Genomic DNA, 23199 nt, shown 5'->3' with positions numbered 1-23199 from the left:
ATTTGACTGCATTACATCCCCTTGACTTAAGGCGACCTTTTTAAGTCTAGGTTAGCTCTTGTTGACTTGGTTCTTGTCACATTATATTTTACTCATTTAAGTTTGCACGTGTCTTACATGACCTATTTGACCACACTGGGACTTTGAATAATGTTAAAATCACTCTTCAATAGACAGGCCTTACAAAATGTAAAATGTCAAGCACAGATCTCTCTAGAGCAACTAACACATTTTTTTATTTAATGGTTGTCCATTGGCAAGCTATATCCAGTACATGCATGTGACCATTCCACATAGGCTACATGTGAAATCTGATGCGCTGTAAAGCCACCAATGGAAACGACACTCAACTTTTTTCCATGCTATAATGTCCTTTTTAGGCTTTGATAATAAAGTTTGAACTGACAGAATTGTATACAGTCTGACATTTTTATGCGATATATTGATTTCATTATTTATAAAAAAATATGTCTGATTAACTGGATGTGTTTATCAGAATGTTACTGTCAAGTCATTTGTCAATTGAACTCCGGTTGGGATCAAATAAAACAATTTGCGAATCATTGGTCAGTGCAGTTCATATTAATACAATTCACCATTTGACTGAGTCCAGTTTTGCTACGTTTTAGTAAAAATATTCGTAATGCCTCAATGTACAATGTAAAATTTGACTCCAGAAGTACACCGCAAATGCCAGAGTGCAAAGCTTATCAGCTTATGCAACAACCATTCGTGTCGGCTCATGTATCATTCGTATAATGGCCTGATTTTTTCTTGGGCTGTTTTTAGATCAACGTGCGAGGTCTCAGTCACATGAATCCTAACAGCAGTACTGACCTTGCACTTCTCCTTCAATTTGTATTGTTCCTTCAACACCCTCTTCTGATGCCACAGATAACATCTGTCATTATGATGTACGGGTGGCCTTTCTCCAAACTACCGCAGGACAGTCATAACACATGACAGAAGAATGGCTTGGCAGCTCAGCTGACTGAAAAGGTCGTGCTTGTGTAATCATCACTTAGAGTTAATTAAAAATAATGGTAACACTTTAGTTTAGGGTCCAATTCTCACTATTAACTAGTTGGTTATTAGCAATATTACTAGGATATTGGGTGTTTATTAGTACTTATAAAACACATATTAATGCCTTATTCTGCATGCATATTCTACATCCCTTTATCCTGCCCAATACCCCAAACTTAACAACTACCTTACTATTAATATACCGTGATTAGGAGTTTATTGAAGCAAAAGTTGAAGTAAATAATTAGTTAATAGTGAGAATTGGTCCCTAATCTAAAGTGTGACCCACATCTTTACAATCACTAGGACCCATTTCTCAATACTTAGATCACTTTTTCAAAACTCTTTACACAGTGAGCACAACAGCAGTCTATGGGGTCCAAATGGTGGATCTTTTTCCATTGCTTTGGCACAAAATCACATTAAAAAAATCATTAGCTTTTTTAGTTATTCATTTAACGGCCGCTAACAGGAAAACCCTAACGCGCTCCGGCCGCCCATCCGCACAAAACAGTGCCTGGTGTCTCGAGAACGCACTCCCTGAAATAGGTTCGACGGTGCAAACGATTATCCGTTATCTCTGTGCAAACCTCAAAAACGTAAACCTGCGAAAACGCAGATGTCGCACACAAGCGCAGTACGTGTTCAGTCCATAGGTATGCGCGTTTGAATATATATGTGCGCAGGCGTGTAGTCATTCTAAACCATTTAGTGCTTTGTAAGTAATCAGCAATATTTAAAAAATTTTACATTGTTTAATAGGGAGCCAATGCAGTGTTGACAGAACCGGGCTAATATGGTCATACTTCCTGGTTCTGGTAAGAACTCGAGCTGCTGTGTTTTGGACCAGGTGGAGTTGGTTTATTAAGCGTGCAGGGCAACCACCCATAATAGCATTACAATAATCTAGCCTTGATGTCATGAACGCATTAACTAATTGTTCTGGATTTTTCATTGAGAGCATATGACGTAATTTAGATATATTTTTAAGATGAAAAAATGGGGTTTTACAGATACTAGACACATGACTTTCAAATGAAAGATTGGTAACAAAAAGCACACCCAGGTTCCTAACTGACGATGAGGAATTGAAAGAGCAGCCATCAGTTAGACAGTATTCTAGGTTATTACGTTAGAATCTCTGGGGTTTTTTTCAGAATTAAGTAGTAGGAAATTGCTAGTCATCCAGTTTTTTGTTGTTTTTTCATGAAATGACATATAGATGGATGTGGAATTCATAGTCAATGATACAGAATACAACTGAACCTCTGGAGGATGTAAGCAACTGAGCTGTCAAGCGGGTTGCACTTGAGAGTGAAAGGCCAGGTACAAAAATAAACACCTTACATAAGCATCTGTCAAGATTGTGTTTCTATAGATGAAGGATTCTGCAGTGTATGTCTGGACAGATTTTACAAGAAAATGCAAGCAATGTGGTAAATAGGTGCAATTTCTATACGTGTAGTGTGTCTTGAATAAAAAATGTTGCATGACTATAAACTATCATATGAACAATGTTATGCTGAAATTAAGTGGATGATTTGTTAGAAGTTCTAAAAAACAACAATGGATTTTTATTTAAATTTTTCCCAATTCCCAATAGTTGAATCATATTTTAAATACATAATTTTAGTAAGGGGAACAATTCTAAAGGCTTGTCTCTCTTAAGAGGGTACATTGAGGAAATATAAACCAAATCAAATACAGCATTAAATTGCTTATTCAAAACATTTTAATAACATGACAGTCTGTTTAAGAAGCTGAAAAACTTTTAAAACTAATGCTCATAAATCAGAAATAATTTCATAACCGACTGGTAACAATTATAGGCCATGCATGTGGGACAGTGGTATTTAAATGGTGGACCGGTTCCATCTGGAATGTTCACATAATTGTGTCATTGTACCGTTTCTACAGCGCGTCAAAACAACCGAAAACAAAAGTTCTGGTCTTAGCAGTGGTCTCCAAATCTGGACCAGCTGAAAAGTGCACAAAACACCTCTAAAACCAGCAAACCAAGCTGGGAGACCAAAAAACGAGCTTGTTCTGTATATATATATATATATATATATTATTGTAATATCTGTATAAAGATAAAAATATATGCACTTTTTTTTTATTCATATTTTCTTGGTCTAGAATAAATCTGATAAAAAATGAAAACACTCCTTACATGTCAATATTGGTCTGTAGCCAATTACTATTCAGTAATATGTATCACATAACCACTTTGCAGGGTCTCCTCTGCTGCTACATATAGAGGCTGTTTATGTCAGGTGATTCCCAAGAAAAAGGACATGCTAGCAAGAGGGACATGAGACAGCTGCCTCGGCATGTCCAGCCCAAACACAGACAACACGCATGAATGTTGTTCTAATATACTGCTATTTTATATTTAACTAATTTGTTTGTTTTACCCCTGTGCGATGAACAAAAAAGACCTGTGCTGTGTGTATATCAGGGCCTTTAGTATTTGTTGACTGGCATGAGGCCAATGTGTCCACCCTATTGCAGAGGACAGAACATAGTGTACTCGTTTTTCTGCTCCAACATGGCGTGAAATGACATCTGCCTTATCGGTGTTCTCAGCATGGCGAAGGAAGCTAAACAAACATGGAGCAACTTTTGGGGTAACCTCAGATCAGAATGTCAAACTATTTGCCAGACAAGTCTTTGAGTCCAAGTCTGAAGTCCTCTGTCACAAGTCCAAGTCAGTAGCAATTTTGCATACATCAGGTTATTTTTATAAACCCTGTAGCAGGACAATTCTTTTAACAAACACTGGTCTGGGGTCTGAATTATTTTTTTTATTTTTTTTGTTGAAAATAGTGTATGTTCACCAAGGCTGCATTTATTTGATCAGACAAATAATAAAATATATTTTATTATATTATATTTTTTATATATATTTTAAATGTCATTTTTTCCTGTGATGCAAAGCTGAATTTTCAGCATCATTACTCCAATCTTCAGTGTCACATGATCCTTCAGAAATCATTCTAATATGTACTGTAGATTTACTGCTAGAAACACTTCTGTGATACACTTTTTGGGGGGGATCAAATACTTATTTCAGATAAGATTTTCTGGATTTTTTGGTTGATATTCTGTTTCTATCCGTTAAAATAAACCTACCATAAAATTATAGACCCTTCATTTCTTTGTAAGTGGGCAAACTTACAAAATCAGCAGGGGATCAAATAATTATTTCCCTCACTGTATATATGAAAAATAATAATAATAATGTTTTCAAATTCGTGTTTTCCATTAGCCAAGGAAACAAAGTCCCATCCCCAAAACTCCACCACTGAAAAATGCATTATTATTATCATTATTATTATTATTAATAATATTTAAATAATTATTAATAATATCATACAAATGCAAATATTGTAAATGATAATAATAAATATCATTATTAAAAATTACAATAATTTTCTATTATATTACCACTTAAAAAATCAAGTGTTTTATGTGCTTGTGTTTGATTCTTGCACATAGCTCACATATATGACTCTGAAATATCAACAACAAAAAATTGAGATAAATATATTAGCGATGCAACAATGAATAATTCTTTTGCACTGCACTACCAAACCCTATTATATGCAGGGGAAAAAAAATCACTATTTCTGAAATATCCAAATGTACCAATAGGAAAACAGGACAGTCTGCGGAAGCAGAAGTATGAAGCACACTTACACACACGCTAATTTATCCAAAGGCCAGTATCCTAGTAACTAATGAACGTAACGTAATTCTCTTGAGTGATAGAGGTTGTTTAGACACTTGCTATTGTGAGCACAGTGCATTTCATTAACACAACTTCATAGCACTCTGTGTATTCACCACTCGAGACGCCTGATGCTCTAGTGAGGACAGTGGTGCTGAATACACACGCCACCATGGCAACAAGACCAGTGCATTTCACTGCAGGTGCCATCCTTCCTTCAAGCTCACTGCTTGTTTCACTGACCTAAATGACCTTGGATTTCAACATCAGAGCGCTGTCTAATGTCAGTGTTTGGACTGAGCAGTTGTCACATCTCTGACAATATGGGCCAGATTTACTAACAGCTTTCGCCAGGGCAAACCTTCTTTTGCTGTTAAAAAACTACTGTCAGGATTAAGCCTCTGGTGCTCTTCGTGTGTTGGTCAAAAATGATGAATTTCTTTTGTTCTTTTTTTTTGTCAAATGAAATTAATGTGCTATATTTTAGTTTGATAATGTTTTTTATTTATTATTTTGTATTTTGGGGGGCTTTTTTTTTTATACTAAATTATATTTACGCTGTATTTATAATCCATTTATTCACTTTTTGAGCATCGACCTGAAAAGTTAAAAGTTTCAAGTTAAACTGTTGTAAATCTTGAATGCTTTTTAGAACATTAGAGAGTTTGATCTTATTTCAAAGACGACACTTGGCAGATTATTGCTGAAGTCAAAAAAGTTAAAAAAAGTTAACTTAAAGTAACAGAATTTTATGTGTATTGTTATGAAAAAAAAATATATATATTTAAAATGTATATGATATATATATATTCAAAATCATGTTTTACTCTAAACCTGCAAGAAAATCAAAACCATAAATCTAAACAAGTTGTGTTCCAAACTTGAGCTTGATATCTCAAAAAAATTTGCTTTCAGTAAGATTTTGTTTGGCCGCAGTACCAAAAGTTTCCACTAGATGAAATTAGTCTCCCATTCATTTCCAAGGAGAGACGGTCATTTTTGACCGCTAGGAGCACAAGTGTGACTATTTTTACAGGACCTTTTCGAATCATGTCCAGGATTTTATTTAAATTTTTTCTGTTCACATAACAAGTTTCGTAACATTCCAATGAAGTAAAAAAAAAGCAAAAGCAAAAAGTAAAATTGTCCGAAGAGCATGCACACGCAATGAAAATTTTCTGATAAAAAGACGTGGACTGTTATTTTTGCAGCTGACCTTGTTGCATAATTATGCATTTGTAGGAGTTTCCCTTTCAGATGCAAAATTTATGGGAGGAGAGTATTTAAATCACACAATGTGATTTACTAAGTTTGCTGTAATTAAGTTACTGGTATATGCCATTAATGAACGTCTGCGCACGAAGGTACCTCACGAAACTTTGCCTGTGTTGTCCGTAGATCACCCGCACCTGATTATCATCGGCTCTGCTTGTTTGCAGCCCTAAGCTAATTTGCGCTGCTCTTGGATTGAGTTGGTCATAAAGAAAATGAGCTGCGTCTGTTTGCTTTAATTCTGGCCCTATGTTGCTGTTTGACTCTCATGAACAAAGGAACATTGTGATTCATCATCTACAGCAGACGACTGGAAGCAGGAATCACTGTGTGGTGAGTCACAGATCCAGCTGTGTTGGACCAACAGCAGCATATGCACTGAGCAAACATGAGTTTATCCTGTCAGCTGGGAAATGTTCATTCAGTTGGGCCACTTAAAGTGCCACATTATGCTTTTTCAGATTTTACAAATTGCACATTTCCTTGATGCAGAGATGAGTACGTGTATTTTGCAAAACATTGGCAACTGCTTTTTATCAGTTAGTTTGAAGCAGCACCACAATTGATTTGTTACATAGGGACTACTGAACATACTACGTTGATTCTAAAGTGCAGAGTATTGACAATCATCATTTTGGGTGATCAAAACTTATTTTCTTCACGTCCACTTGAACATTTGAGCCAAATCCAGGAAATACAGTCCATATGGAAGCTTGTTTCCACCACAGAATAAAACATTTAAAAAGATAATCGTGACTTTTTATCTCACAATTGCGAGTTATATAAAGTCAGAATTGCGTGATATTAAGTTGCAATTGCATGTTATAACTTTTTTTTCTCAAATGCGACTTTATATTACGCAATTCTGACTTTATAATATGCAATTGCGAGTTTATATCTCACAAGTCTGACAAATTTTCTCAGAATTGTAAGATATAAACTCGCAATTTAGAATTATAAATTCCAATTCTATGGAAAAAAAGACAGAACTCACAATTCTGGCTTTATAACACGCAATTGCGATTTTAAATCTTGCAGTTCTGACTTTATATTTCCCAATTGCATGTTATAAAGTCAGAATTGCAAGATATAAACATGCAATTCATATCTCACAATTCTGACTTTATCACGCAAATCTGAGATAAAAAGTCAGAATTGTGAGATAAAAGGTCACAATTACCTTTTTTATTTTTCATTCTGTGGCGGAAACAAGCTTCCATAAATACATCATGTAAGTAGTAGACAAGTGGTCAAGTGCAAAGACAGCAAGTGTGGGCATTGGGACAGTCTCAATTGTCAGGAAAACTACAACATGAGCAGTTTTGGAACAAGATTAGGGGATTAAACGATGGCAGATTTTTCATTTTCTGATAAACTAATCCTTTACAAACAAAACTGACTGACTACAGCTACTGGCTAATGTTTGTCTTATAACGCAGCACTTCTATCTCAACTCGTCCTCATATCTGGGCTTTTAACAGGCATCCTCTTCATTAAACACGCATCTATTTACAGCTAGAGCTCATCAACAATATGCAGCTATATCATTTTATGCATATTGAAACCACCCTCTCATACTTGCACAAATGACTTGCATTTAATTATATTGTTCAATCTACCATATGGTTTTGTGCAAACAAAGGGTGCAGTGGGCACACACCTTATAACAATGTAACACTAATTAATTATGATCGGATATAACACATGAACCGTGTTTACAGTGCATCATATAACTTAAAAACAATGAGTACATAATTGAAATCGGATATTGTATGTCTAGGTATGGCCACATGAGGGCGCTCTTAGATCGGTTAGTGAGTGTTGACCCCACGCTTTAATACACATTTGGAGCCAGATAGATTAGATTAGATTAGATTAGATTAGGATAGATAGATAGATTAGATAGATAGATTAGATAGATAGATAGATAGATAGATAGATAGATAGATAGATAGATAGATAGATAGATAGATAGATAGATAGATAGATAGATAGATAGATAGATAGATAGATAGATAGATAGATAGATAGATAGATAGCAAAACCTCTAATGCATTTGATGATATTGGGTTACTCATTCCTGAAAGCCTGTCCAGCTCAGATAATTATCGCCACACGGAGGTCATGGACGCGGCCAGACATGCAAATCAAATGAAAGACACAGGCCAATTAATTTCTGCCTTGTATGGATCTTCATCATACACCACATGGTCGAACTCATTACAGATTAGTTTAATTAATATCACAGACAAAGGTGTTTTTATAAAGGGAGTGTGTTGTCTTTGTGTGTGTAGTTTTTTCAACACTTTTTGTCATTATGGGGTATAGAGTGTAGACTGAGTTAGAACAGCATTTAAATCACGTTAGCATAATGCAGACTTTCTGAATGCACTGCCCTTGAATGAATGAATCACAATTTAATGTACAGAGCTCCATATGGTCTGAATACATTATCAGAAGATGTTGAGTTTCACACTTACTTTGCTTTGGTGCCAGCATCATCATAGCCTTTGTTTGAGACGTCGTCCAGGCCTCCGATCAAGTGTTTGAAAGAACTGCAAACATGAACCAAATATCAAACGATTACTTTTATATACACACACATGCACGCGCGCACACGCACACACACACACACACACACACACACACACACACACACACACACACACACACACACGCACGCGCACACACACGCTATAGATCCAAAATTGCATTTTACACACATTTTTTTTACAATATGCATGGTTAAATCGGTTAAAATCTGATTAGCTGACTTTATGTAACTTCAAGGAGTTGAGCTATGCAACTTTTTATTACTCTGTCTGGAAGTAAAGTACAAAAATACATACTGACCTTGTTTTATGAATGAGGCCCAATGAACAGTATTAAAAAGCAAAATGTCAACTTTTTCTTTCTTTCTTTTCCATATAGCCTAACGGGGTGATATTATTTTTCATTTAATAGTACTTTGTTTTTGAGTGTGAACCCTGGTGAAAATTAATATGCTAAGTATACTTGCAGCCAGACTAATTCCGTATACTTCAAGTGTGTTAATGATTAGTTAACTTGAAGTGTGCTATTTTGGAACAACTCATTTTGTACTTAGTATATTTTAGTTGTAATTAAATTGTAGTAAAGCATAACTTAAAGTGTATTTAGTGTACTTTTGTGTGCTAAATTGGAACAACATCAAGTATACTTAAAGGGATAGTTCACTTTAAAATAAATTTTTGGTATGTTTTAGCTTACCTCAAGGGCATCCAAGATGTATGTGTCTTTTTTTCCGCAGTAGTTTCAATTTTGATATTTTTAGGTCAAACCGTTCTTGTCTGTCAGTCATATAATGCAGGTCTATGGTCATTATCTCAAAACACAAGCACAGAGTCCAAATTAAAACAATTCCCTGTCGTCCAAATTAAACAATTCCCCATCGTAAGTACACATTGATGGCCTAAGACACGAAACGAGCGGTTTGTGTGAGAAAACAAACAGTATTTATATCGTTTTTACCTCTTATACACAGCCACGTCCAAGTGATCTGATCTGACGTGTACACAGACTGGTGCATAGATATATACACTAGATGTCGCCTTAAAGACATTCGTTCCAATGACCTGCCGTAGACAAGGCGACATCTAGTGTGTATATATCTATGCACCAGTCTGCGCACACGTCAGATCAGATCACTCGGACATGGCTGTGTATAAGCGGTAAAAACGATATAAATACTGTTCGTTTTCTCACACAAACCGCTCGTTTCGTGTCTTAGGCCATCAATGTGTACTTACGATGGGGAATTGTTTAATTTGGATGACGGGGAATTGTTTTAATTTGGACTCTTTGCTTGTGTTTTGAGATAATGACCATAGACCTGCATTATATGACTGACAGACAAGAACGGTTTGACCTAAAAATATCAAAATTGAAACTACTGCGGAAAAAAAGACACCTACATCTTGGATGCCCTTGAGGTAAGCTAAAACATACCAAAAATTAATTTCAAAGTGAACTATCCCTTTAAACTTTAAGTATGCCTGTGTAGGGACTAATTACACGCTTGATTAGTGATATTAAAATGTACTTTATTTGTGTTACAATTACATTACAAATTCATAACGAGTGTCTTCGAAACATACAAGCGATATACCAAAATATAATCAAAATATACTTTTGTTAGTATATTTGCAATGCACTATTGAAAAAGGGAATATATTTCAACTACAATAAAGTATACTTTTTTTTTTTTTTACTGGGGAATCACAGCTTAATTGATTTATGCAACAGTTATGCCTTATTTCAGATTAACTTGCCCCTGAACATGAGTCACAATATTGACGCAACTGATTCAAGTCAAGTCAAGACATGGTCAGGGTTATGTACTTCAAGTCAAGTCAAGCGCTTTACTACAGATTGTTTCAAAGTGATCAACAGGGAAATAATGATTCAATGATGCTATCAGAATTCAATTTGGATGCAAAGCAAATATAGCGGCTTTGCAGAAAACAGTGATGTCATCATCTAGCTCAGTTCAGTTCTCATTCAATAGTGTCAGTACAGTCAGATATTGTTGAAAAATGAAAGATATATGATTTCAAAACACACTGAAATTTCATTATGTAGAATAATGATGTTTAATTTGAAGCTTTCAAATTAAATTTTCTAAAACATAATTATAAAAACAAGACTTTGCCAAGGCTGTTGAGTCTAATCTCTGCCAAACAGACGTGGTAGGTTTTTTTTCTTTTTTTCTTTGGTCCACCAAGCCTCAGTAGAAAAACAAAGTACAACAAACTTGAACCAAACTATATTTTATTTATTTTTTTCTAATGTCACTCATGTTTTAATAGTTTATTCATCATACATCTAATGTCATAGCTTGCCAGGGGTTAAAATGATATGTCACCCCTTAGCCAAAAAAAAAAAAAAAAAAGAAGTACTTTTTCCCCCCAGACTTATTAAATCAGAGAAATGTTTTTATATATCTTGCTACATCATAAGAGATTTAGACATGAGAGGGAGCCAGTAAGTGTTCATTACTACAGCTGAGGGCTTCAAGATGTGAGTCATCCACCAGAGAAATCTAGCATTATCTCATCATTTTGTTAGAACTCTGATGAAACATAGAAACTAAAAGGGGAAACAATATTTTATGGTTCAGAGCTGAAATGTAGGATTAATCGCTAGCTTTAAATCCTAATGGCATCGTTTCGTTTGATGTAACCATGATTTATACAGTCTTTTAAGTCTTGGCAGCAGAGGTCGGGCAGGACACCAGTAACCCGAGCCATAATAATGATTTGATGGACATTTAAAGTGTAAATGACTTTATATCACTGCACTGTTGACCCCATTCCATGATATAGGCTATTCTTAGCACACTCCCAAATGAAGCCCCAGAATCAGTTGCAGACCAGTTTTGCGGGTGTGAATCCATGAATGTCACTCACATATACTTATATGTCAAGCATTAAAATGCTATTTAAAGATCTTTGAGTCTTTGATTCAGATCTTAAAGGTGAAGTCTATCATTTCTGCTTCAGTCACAGAACCAAACGTATAACTGCATACATAACGCTTCAATACAAACATTTAGTGGGTCCATGACAAATAAGTCCAAAATCTATTGTGAAACCATATCACAAATCAATTTTTAAAAATATAATATTATATAAGCTCAAGCTGATTTGGTGACGCTTTACTACTAGGTCTCATTTGTTAACATTAGGTTATGCATTAACTAACATGAACTAACAATGAGCAATACATTGTCAGAGCATGTATTACCGTCGTTAATGTTAGTTGATACATATATTCATGTTCATGTTAGTTGACATTGCATTGACAAATGTTAACAGATTCAATTTTTGATCTTAAAAATGTTTTGTAAATTTTTATATTAATATTAACAAAGATCAATAAATCATGTAGAATTATTGTTCATTGCTAGTTCATGTTGACTAATGTAGTTAACTAATGTTAACAAAATAAACCTTATTGTAAAGTTACTTTAAACAAAATCTAACAAATGTATTAACTCTAAAAATGTAATATGGTATAACCTTCAAGTAAAATATACAAAAAATATATTTTCCTTAAATCTTAAATACATGTGAGTGTACAGATCATAATTATTTTCAAGTTTTAAGTACATATTTTTAAATACAAACCGTATTTATTTTACAAATATGAATTTTTAATGTTGAAATATCATTTGTTTTTGTGGGTTGTGGCATATGACATATAAATAATATTTAATTAAAACTGATTCATTGCCTTTATAAAAATAGATGATGATGATAATAATAATAATAATAATAATAATAGTAGTAGTAAATTATGCCAAAATTAAAACGTATTCTAAGATTTTCATCTTTTCATGAGGCCTTTTCTTCGTTATGATCTTAGGAATGTTTTACCATCTTGAGCATTTTTTACTTTATCAAAATGAATTTTAGTTCATAAATTAAAAAACATGTTCATCATAAAATAGTTGTATATAAGAATGCCATTTTTATGTATTTTATTAATGTATTTAATGTATATTTATTATTTAATGTGTGATTAAACCTGGAAAATAATAGTATTTTAAAGAGCATTACCATAAACCCTCTAATTAATGATAAGACTGAGGTTATGCAACTTCCTAAAAAATTATTTGTGCCTTTGATAATTAGAAGTTGAACAGTTATTTTTAGAACACAAAAGGAGTGGCTGTTAACCCTCAAAGACCCAAATATAGAAAAACTATTTTTAACATTTTAGTACGTCTTTAAGGAAAAGTTGTAATATTGCGACATTGGGCCTGTTGGGTGGCAGATTTTCTGTCTGAACAAACATACACTAATAATCACACAATATTAGTCATATTTTGAAGAAAAAATTTTTTATTATAAAAAATATGTTCAGATTCTATTTACAAAACCTGATGAACTGAATGAAAACTATGGCATTAATGTGATTTAGCTCTGTTCATAGCAATATTTATTCAATTATGATAGTCCCAAAGTCAGTTCTTGTCCTCCGAGAAGCAGAGGTGGACACTGAACTTGCTGGAAAGTGTGTTGGTGTAGCCTTTACCACAGTGTCTGCAGCGTCCTCTATTTTGCTCATATCTTCTGACACAGACTTTTGGAAATACTCCAGTGGTGTATGAAGGGAGACGGCATCATTAGTGATACCCTGACCTGAAAAATCCGGATTTTATCAGCCAGCGATAACTGTCACAGGGCATGGCCTGTGTTCTGGAACGACTTGATTTTGTTGGCATGATGTAATCATCAGATGGGTGGTCACCGGGTTTTCCTTTTCCAGTTCAAAGGCATCTCCACATTCCTCCAGAATCCCATTTTGGATGGCACCAATGACATTATACACTTTTTAGATAATAGTCTTTCCTGGCTGGTGGCATTCTGAAAAAACAAAACAAAACAAAAAACACTGGTTATGTTTCCCAATCATACATATTTTAAAGAATTCAGAAATTCCAAAGAATTCACACAATACAGTCTGGCTAGCTTATTGTGTCCTCTATTTGTCATGCTAATAGCATTTATACCCTCTACATTCCAGAACATCATCACCTGCCCTTCATGCAGCAAGCAGATATATGGGCAAACAAACAAAGCCCAGAAAAGAAAACAGGACCAGTTAAGTATATTTTGATAAGATAAGTATGATAAGATCAAATCAGATAAGATAGGATACTATAAGATAAGATAAGATACAGATAGTTTCAAATATTGCTGCACAAAAACTTCAAATTCTCAAAGAAATCATTTATTTATTCTTTATTCCTTTAAACTTTAACTTATCATTTAATACTGTAACTACTACTGTACGTTTTGATTGAAACTCAAAATTGTAAAAAAAGAAGACATCTAAAACTTGTGAATGATCAAAAACATTGTTTCTATTAGTATTTATTTCACATGAAACCGGTGAGAAGTAAAATTGATTCGTGTAATGTGCAAGGTGCACAGAAACATTTTGCTACCCAGTAAAATAACAACACTGACATTACAAGCTCAAAATCGAATATTATGTATATGTATATATTTATATTTATATAAATATATGTATTTAAAGCATTCAACAGTGCCTTAATATATGCATGATCTCTAATCACATAAAATAATATGTTGTGCATTTTACTTACTTGAATGTTGATTTATTCAGTCCAGTAAAACAAGATGATGTGCTTCAAGGCAAGTATGCAGCTTGTGTGAGTCCATGGCCAAGTGAACAGGCCTAGTCACAAAATATTCCATCCAATAGCATTCCACGGCTGAACATTAGGACCTATTAGTTGTGTTAATGGGTCTTTGCGGGAAGAAAAACATCTGCAGGTTTATTTTAGTTGAGCTAAAATTGATGTTGTAATATTACAACAGTGGGTATATTGTTTAGTTTTTGACCATAAACCATAACCAAATCTGTCCAGTTAGTTTGTATATTTCTTTCTGCCAACAGAAACAGCTTCCAGCGAAGCCAAAGTGAAACTCCCCTCTGCTCATAACACTATGAAATTTAGAATTTCTAAAATTCCTATGGAGAAAATGAATGGTACAAATACTTCTGGATTCCAATCAACTAAAAAAACATGAGCATCACTGTTGCGCTCTAATCCTACAGGGAATCATCTGCATGAAACAGTGGTTAAAATCACAGGTCAGCTAGCACACAATATGAAGAGTCTATTAATGAGCATTACCATAACGCTCATTAAGAGGACTGAGATAATGTGCAGAGATTTCCTGCAGTGAGAGTAAAATGCGGTTTGCGTGAGGGGTTGCTTATTTTATCTCTTCCTCAGACTGAAGGAAAATCAAAGTCTCTGGAGAATGATGTCTACAGGGATAAGAGGAGGTTTCGTGAGTCCCGCTGTGCAGATAGGCATTGTGTCCCGCACTGTTCTGCCACACGCTGTGCCACTCAAATGAGGACAGAGTTTGTTTCCTGACAGTCTGATGTCTAACGAGAAGATTTCGCTCCCTGAAGTTAACTGGCGTAAACTAGCCCGAACTTGCCGCGGAGAAAGTCGTGAGAGGTCATACGAAATTAGCGGCGGTAATTTAGTGAGCACACAGTGGAAAAGATGAAAGTCTAATCAAATTTCACAGCATCAGCGCACACACGCACACACACACACACACACACACACACACACACACACACACACACACACACACACACACACACGCACACACACAAAACTCACTCTCTGTCGATGACGAGGCAGGTGACAGCTTCAGCGGAGACGACATTAGCCGTCCTGATGTCTTCTCTGCGGGGACACAAACAATTCATGTCAATCATACACAGCCAGAATCTACAATGTATTCATTTTTTTAATTCATTATTGAACCACATGATATTATTTAGTTTTTCTCAAACGCTTTGGCACATTTTTCAAAACAGTCCTTACATTCTCTAAACTGTAAGTTCAATTGTTCATGTTTTTTTTCTACTTTTTTGTTGATGCTGACTGCTTTCTACACTGACCTTTTTAGATACAGATTTCAACAATAGGTAAACATTTCCTGGGAAAAGTCAATACTTGAAAGATACATAAAAAGATTATTTGTTATATTTTTTTTAGATATATTTATTTATATACATTTTTTTTGTTGTAGAAATATGTTACATGTAAACTACAAATTAACAGTTGCTTGTTCATTTTTACAAACTTTATTATATATTCCTTCAACATTCTTACATATCTTCCTATTGGTCTTCCACGACAAGCAACTGCAAATGTTCAGTTCACATCTACAAAAAAGAAATGTACTGTATACAAATGTATTTATACAGTCCTGCTGTAGATGCTGCTCTTTAGAGCTGTGGCGTTCCTCCATGCTCAAAAATGGTAATGATTGTGCCATGGATAAACTCCATTTACTGTGCTTCCAAACATGATTGGTTGATTGATAAGATTGTGATTCCTATTTCATTTCAATAATACCACTGTAGCATGTTTGTAACTGCTCAGCATGTGAAAAAAATATTCTGTTTTAGAAAAATTAGCATCCACAGAACACTGACTCTTCCTAATCAGTGGCAAAATGAAACAAAGTTAATCATCAGCCATTGTTATTGCTCATTTTTCACCGCATGGCACAGCGCAACCCAAACATTCGTCGCTGTAAGGTTTCTCATAACACACACGGCACCCAGCAGTTTCTGTGGAATCATTCAGCATGGTTGCCCTCTGTGTCACTAGAGTCTTCTTCACTGCAGTCTGACAAACATTCACAGGAAGTCAAGTCTATGTCTAAAGGAAAGATGAAGGCATAAGTCTGTCCTTACTGTGGCCCTCTGTACTGAGCTGAACTTCAACACAGCCCTGTCTGTGTGTGTGTGTGTGTGTGTGTGTGTGTGTGTGTGTGTGTGTGTGTGTGTGTGTGTGTGTGTGTGTGTGTGTGTGTGTGTGTGTGTGTGTGTGTGTGTGTGTGTGTGTGTGTGTGCCTGGTTTTGTTCCCACATGGATAGTAATATCAGTACATTTTGACCTTTTGGGGACATATTTTTTGGTCCCCTTGAGGTAAACTGCTTATAAATCTAAAACTGCAATTTGTACAGTATAAAAATCATTATCTCTGTGGGAAGTCCCCATAAAACATGGAAACCAGTGTGCGTGCGTGTGTGTGTGTGTGTGTGTGTACATGTACTTAACTATATTTTGGGGACAAATTTGTACCCAGAAGTGACCAAAACCTGACAAAAAGTGACGTCCTCATTTGTAAATCTGGTATAAAAATGAAGTATGTGTGTGCATGCTTGCGTGCGTGCGCGTGTGTGTGTCTGTCTGTGTGTGTTTTGTGTGTGTGTTTGTGTGTGTGTGTGTGTGTGTGTGTGTGTGTGTGTGTGTGTGTGTGTGTGTGTGTGTGTGTGTGTGTGTGTGTGTGTGTGTGTGTGTGTGTGTGTGTGTGTGTGTGTGTGACAGCTCCAAACAGCTGCACAATGCCAATTCACAATCACCAAGTGGGAATGCTGATTGCCTTCACACACAAACAGAAAGTGCCTCTAAACTCACTGGAAAACATGCCTGTGGTGATATTTCTGGAAAAAATGATATTACGTTGCTTCTTGCATGTTTCGTGACACTTTGAAACGTCCAGTGAGTGGCAATAAAAGCATGTTCAGATTTATTCGAAACCTGAATGCGGCAGTATTTTATTACATTGGTTGTTGTACGTATCACGGCAGTTCAGAAACGAAATGTCTTGTGATTGACGCTAAACGGTTAATGCTCTATCGTGTTTGAAAAACACATTTGCTGAAACTACCATGCCATTTTAGCTTGCTTCTACAAGATTTTGACATCTTTTATTGTGACTCGTGTTTCACGGGATTCGTACCTGAATGATCCACATCGCAAGTACAGTGCCGTAACAGGTGACCTACCAAGCAAGTTTACTATGTTAGAAAAGCCATAAATATGGAGCTGGTTATGTGCAAATCTCAAAATGTATTAGTTTACAAATCATGAACTATGGTACAAGTGTTTTGAGGTCATAACAAAGTATTGTTCATGGAACCTCATGAAAAAAAAAGTCTTTATTAAACAATAATTTGCTCCTGTAACCATAATTAAAAAATAAATGAATGTTGTTGGTGTTTTACTACCACTAGTGTAGATTGTATGTATAGGTAGTTAGGTACGATTTTGGAGTTCTGCAAAAATGTAGATAGAGGCTGCTTTTTTTTTTATTTATTTTTTTTTTATTTAATTTTTTTTATGAGCCATAGGTTGCTTAATATTATATTAAATCAAATAAGTCTGTGAAAACATTCCCAGTAGTGCAATATTATATTTATTAACTCATATTTTATATTTTTATGACTTATGACTGATTAAATATAATAGAAGTCATTGATGTTGAACACTAAAGCAAGCTTTTATTGGTCATGATTTTTGAACAAATTTGAACTAACCCCTAACTATAGGTAATACATGTTGTGGTGCAACTCACCCTGTTTGTGCTAAGGACACAAATCTTAACACAAATCGTGCGGCTTGTTAAACTCCATAGCAACTGCAACACATGAAAAACCACTCAGAGCACCTGCGACTCCACAACAGCCTGACAACCACCCACAACCAACAACATGTGGCAGAGTTTTAAACAGGGAAGCACCACTCAAACAAACTGCAAAAATAGTGTTGCACCTTTACAATTACATTGATTGTTCTTCAAATAACTGATTTGTTCAGCAACATTAAAAGGACATCAACAAAACCAGCTGCAGACAGCAGACCACTTATGTACAATTATCATAAATAGCCCATAAATTGCCTGCCACATACTGTACACACAGTCATGGCGTGTGACAAAAGTACACACATTTAAAATGATAATTAACATTTTTATGATAGATTTTCATATTTTAAGTCTAAGGGCCAGATTTACTAACCGCTTGCAAAAAAACAAAAAAACACTGTCAGGATTTATTAGAAGTGAAAGGGCATGGATGGACAGGGTTATTTTTGCATTTTGCATATTGCATATGCATTTATAGGAGTTTTCCTTTCAGACAATTTATGGGAGGAGAGTATTTAGGTGAAATTTTGCGAGGTGATTTACTAATGTTCGCGCTAGTCAATTTACTGGTATTTGCGGCATGTTTTAACACCCAAAAAAAGCATGTCTTAACCTGGACGCTAATTTGCACTGCTCTTGGTAGATTGCGTTGGTCATTATGGAAATGATCCGGCTGCGTCTGTGTTCTTTAATTTTCAAGTCGTCAGTAGATCACACGCAGAACTCTCATCTGCGCTTTTTTGGTTTTGCGCTCTCATGCTAATTTGCCCTGTTTAGTCAGTCTGGCCATAAAACTCTTGGGGCCCTCTCTTACACCCGGCGCAATGCAGCGCCAAGCGCGACGCGTTTTTTGCTAGTTTCAAAAACGACGCAGTTATCCTTTTCACGTCCTGCGCCACGTTGTTTAAATAGCAAATGCATTTGCACCCATTTGTGGGCCCATGGGTGTGCTGGTCTGAAAACGAGGTGTGTTCTGGCGCATTTTTGGCGCATTGCTATTTTGAGGCAACAGAAATAGACTGCTTAAAAAAAAAAAAATTTGCATTTTTTATTTTATTTAAAGAGCGTGTTAGTAATGTGCGCCTATAGGCGGGTCCACAACGCACGTACACTCTGCTTATTAAACGCACAGCTACGCACAGCAGCGCACAAACATGCCAATTTTTTTAATTAAAGGATTACAATGTAAAAGATTAGTATTGATTATTATTATAAACACTTTTACCTCACGCACGAGCAGTTCCGTTTGCTCTCTGGAGACGCGTTTGGTCTTTCCACTATCAAATTCCGTCATGTAAATAGCGTATCTGCCATGGCGCAGCGCAACTGAATGGGAGATGAGACTCTGATTGGTTTAACGCACGTAAATCCTAAAACACACCCATTACTCATTATGAGAATAGGGACAACCCTTTTAGACCACGTGCCTGGCGCGCCGACCATTTTTCCCGTCGTTAAACTAGCAAAAGTGGATTCGGACACGACCTAAGTGAACTTGCGCCGTGCGCTTTAGACCATGCGCTTAGATCGTTAAAATAGGGCCCTTGGTATGGTACTAGACTTTTATACATTTGAAAAGTAGCATAAATAAAAGATAAAGTTCAAATGTTTCCGGTTTTAATGTGACATTTAAATAACACAAGGACAAAATATATATATATATCAATTCCTGTGACATGCCAACCTCATCCTCAACTTTGACATATGGGTCTCCAATTAGCACCATGCAGTTGTGAATATTTCACTTTCCAGTGGACAAGTCTATGTTTAGGGTGTCATTAGTGTCTGCATGTGCTAGAAATCAACTGCCTCAAACTGGCTCTCATTAGATATGATGTTTCCCAGTACAACTGCAAAAAAGATGAAAACTCCCATTGAGACAGAACATATCAGAGGTGCCGCAGCTCTTGCGAATAACGTCCAATTATATCACCTGACGTGATTATTACAACAGTCCTATGCTATTCACATCTCAGCTACACTTATCACGTCAATCGCACATGAGGATTAAACTGCCACAAAAGAAAGTCCAGCACAGGGGAACATCCTTCAATTACACTGTCACACTTCAGAGGCAGAGGGATGTCTTTGAATACTGTGACAGCATTAGGTGAGGATCGAGTCAAAGAAAGACAGAGGGAGGTTAAGACCAGCCAGTGCAAACGTGTTTCAGCTGTCAGTCAAAGTCTGGATGTAGTGAGCGCACATCACAGCAAGTATGGAGTGAGGTTTATGAGGGAAAGGTCAGAGCCGTCAATCAAGCTGGGAGAATATAGCAGGACAAAGATGAGGTGACATCTAGGGTTCTCCAAGAAACTGAAACCAAGTTTAACGTGCTGGTTGTGAAGCATGAGAGGTCATCAATGTAACATTGTAATAATAGGGTTAGCTCACCCAAGAATTTATGGTAGCCCTTTTTTACTGTATGCTTTCAAGTATGGAAAAGAGTGGTGTGAATATTATTCGTGTTACAAATCAAAAAGAAAGTCATACAGGTTTGGTGAGTAAATAATGATAGAAATTACATTTTAGGGTGAACTAAAGCATAATGTGAAAATCAACAGTATAGCTGAGGTTTAGCAAACAATGCAATGGCAATTAAATTTTCTGGGAGATTTATACTTTCATATAAAGACTTTTCACATGCATTCTTACTGTACTAAAATAACTTTTAATAAAGTCACTTTATATTGTATAAATGAAAATCAATCACTTCTACAAGTAGCTAGACACAGGTTTTGAACAAGAAAACTAATCACAAACAGATTTGGGGGATTTTGACTTGATTTTTATGACAATTCAGATGAATCCTCATCCCCAATTTCCATTAACATTGCACAAGACAATAAATGATTTAAAATGTCAAGTATTTATACATCATGGTTGTGTTTGTTGTTGTATTTTAAATATATTAAATCAAATTTTAGACAATTTTCAATACATTTAAAGTAATGATAATCGGTAACACTTTACAATAAGGTCTCGTTTGTTCAAATTAGTTAATAGTAATTTAATTTAATTAATTAATGTTAGTCTGTTTAGTAAATAAAGTTAATACATGTTCACGTTTGTGTTAATTGACAGTGCATTAACTAATGTTAACAGATACAACTTTTGATCTTAATAATTAGTAAATATTGAGATTAACATTAATTGAGATGAATAAATGCTATTGAAATATTGTTCATTGTAAGTTCATGTTAACTAGTTAACAAATGTTAACAAATGAAATCTTATTGTAAAGTGCCAATAATCAAATGAGAATAACCTTTTGAGAATAACAGGGAAAATAGGCCTAATTTTAATTGATGATTGTGTTTTCGTTAGATTCACCCATACACAGCTCCTTGGTCTGAATGTGTTTGTATACTTTCCTTCCAGCGTATCAACAGAATCAACATCTCCTTAACTGGCAGCAAATTAATTATTTAGCCTCAACAAGGTGTTTTGCTTAAGCGGGACATGAAAGTTTACTTAGCATACAAGCTGTTGCACATCAAAGCAGTGAGCAGCCTTTAATCCACAAGACCACAGCTATTGTTATGGCTGTTACTTAGTCAAATCCCAGGCAGCTTCCATATCACACAAACACGACTCATAACGGCGTAAAAAAATATTGTTTAAGATGAAAGACTGACTTGATCCACTTCAATATAGAGTGCTGATTGATTTGCTAAACATACTACCACTTAAAAAAAAGAAACTAAACAAACAACAACCAAAACAAAAACGCAAGACTCTGTGCTAATTAAAGCTGAGTGAGAGGTGAGATCAAAGCCATGAAGATCAAGAACACACAATTGTAGGAGTAAAAAACCTCATCAGGCAAAAACTAATAAACTCTTCATCAGCTTGGTCGTCCTTGGGCGCAGATCAAAGCAAGAGCCACCTAACTAGGTGTCTTTGTGAATAAAAGAAAAGTGATAATTAAACAATAGATCACACAATGTCTAACTATAAACATCGGTGTATAAATAGCTATCATTTGTAACAAACAACAATCTCAATGAAGTTGGCATCCCATGAAATGAAACGATGACTAAAATATTCACAATTTGTGCCACAAAAACAAACGCCTGTGCCATACGATACCTGTCAACATTGGGATTTGAAAATAAGGGAAAGGGGGGAGTTTGGAGTACTGATTGCCTACACCAAACACTGATCCCTAAAACCTATTTTTTCGCAATTTTTATTGTCTTTCCTTAGATATAACAGGAATGTTTTTGGGAGTTGTGATGTCACTCTCCACGAAACCGGTTTGTGCCGTACAAATGAGTATTTATTCCCCCTTCTTAGAAATAACAAATGTAGGCTAATTCGGACAGTGTAATGCCATCCAAATTGCTCCAAAGTTTGGCTGTAACTGAAATACATTTCCTTTTTTTTTCAGACCATTATATGTTTGTTTTTGTTTTGTTGTTTTTTTGTAAATTACTGGCTGCAAATAGAATGAAACCATTGAAATTCAAGAGGCAATTAGAAACCAAAAACTTAAACGTAACTACAGATGATTTTCTTAGCTCTATCTTCACTTTTGATCTAATCAGGTAGCTCAGGTTTCATTTCACTCTCTTGTGCATCACAGGTTGGCATAGTGTACTAGAAGCAGTGACTTCTTGAATTTTGTCGTTCAAAATGTACGAAAGTATGTCCTTCTTAAAGCTTTCATCATGAGATCTTGTCCAGTGAGTCCTGTGGCCACACAATATCCTACTACTTTCTCATTCAAGTTAATTCTATCAAATATAAATTTTCCCAGCATGGACCTTATTTTTTGTGTGCAATCTGCAGGCTCTTTATTCCGGTCCATTAACAGCTTGCCCCTTTTTCAGGGTCAATGACAAGTTCAATACCGCAACACAACTGTGCAAAACCAGCCAAGTGCACTAATGCAAGCATGTCAAATAGAAAAAAGGAGGGAAAAAAACTTGAAAATAGAATCCCTTTAATATGTTTACCACTATTCGGTAGGGTAATTGCCCAACAACAACAATAAAATAGACTGTTGTTTGTCACAACCACCACAATTAATGCACTAACACTTCCTCTGATCTCCACTAGGGGTCCTCACTGCATATGTTCTGTCTCCATCCATTGCAACAGCTGTTCAAAAAGTTTCAAAAC

General features: G+C 35.5%; 1 protein-coding gene across 2 annotated transcripts in view; it reads right to left on the bottom strand.

Annotated features, from left to right (window-relative positions):
- The window catches only part of prkg1 (protein kinase cGMP-dependent 1), a 173996-nt gene that overhangs the window by 14578 nt on the left and 136219 nt on the right, over positions 1–23199 (bottom strand). For both annotated transcript variants that reach the window (XM_082151509.1, XM_082151508.1), the window contains exons 8-9: positions 15249–15314; positions 8512–8586 (exon numbers count right to left, since the gene is read on the bottom strand). In XM_082151509.1, coding sequence (XP_082007635.1) covers positions 8512–8586; positions 15249–15314 — 141 coding nt within the window. The remainder of the gene's footprint in view (positions 1–8511; positions 8587–15248; positions 15315–23199) is intronic.

Source organism: Leuciscus leuciscus (genome assembly GCF_965113295.1).
Source record: "Leuciscus leuciscus genome assembly, chromosome: 21".
Lineage (NCBI taxonomy): Eukaryota > Metazoa > Chordata > Actinopteri > Cypriniformes > Leuciscidae > Leuciscus > Leuciscus leuciscus.
The sequence above is the reverse complement of the archived record's forward strand: the minus strand, read 5'-3'. Positions and strand labels throughout refer to the sequence as shown.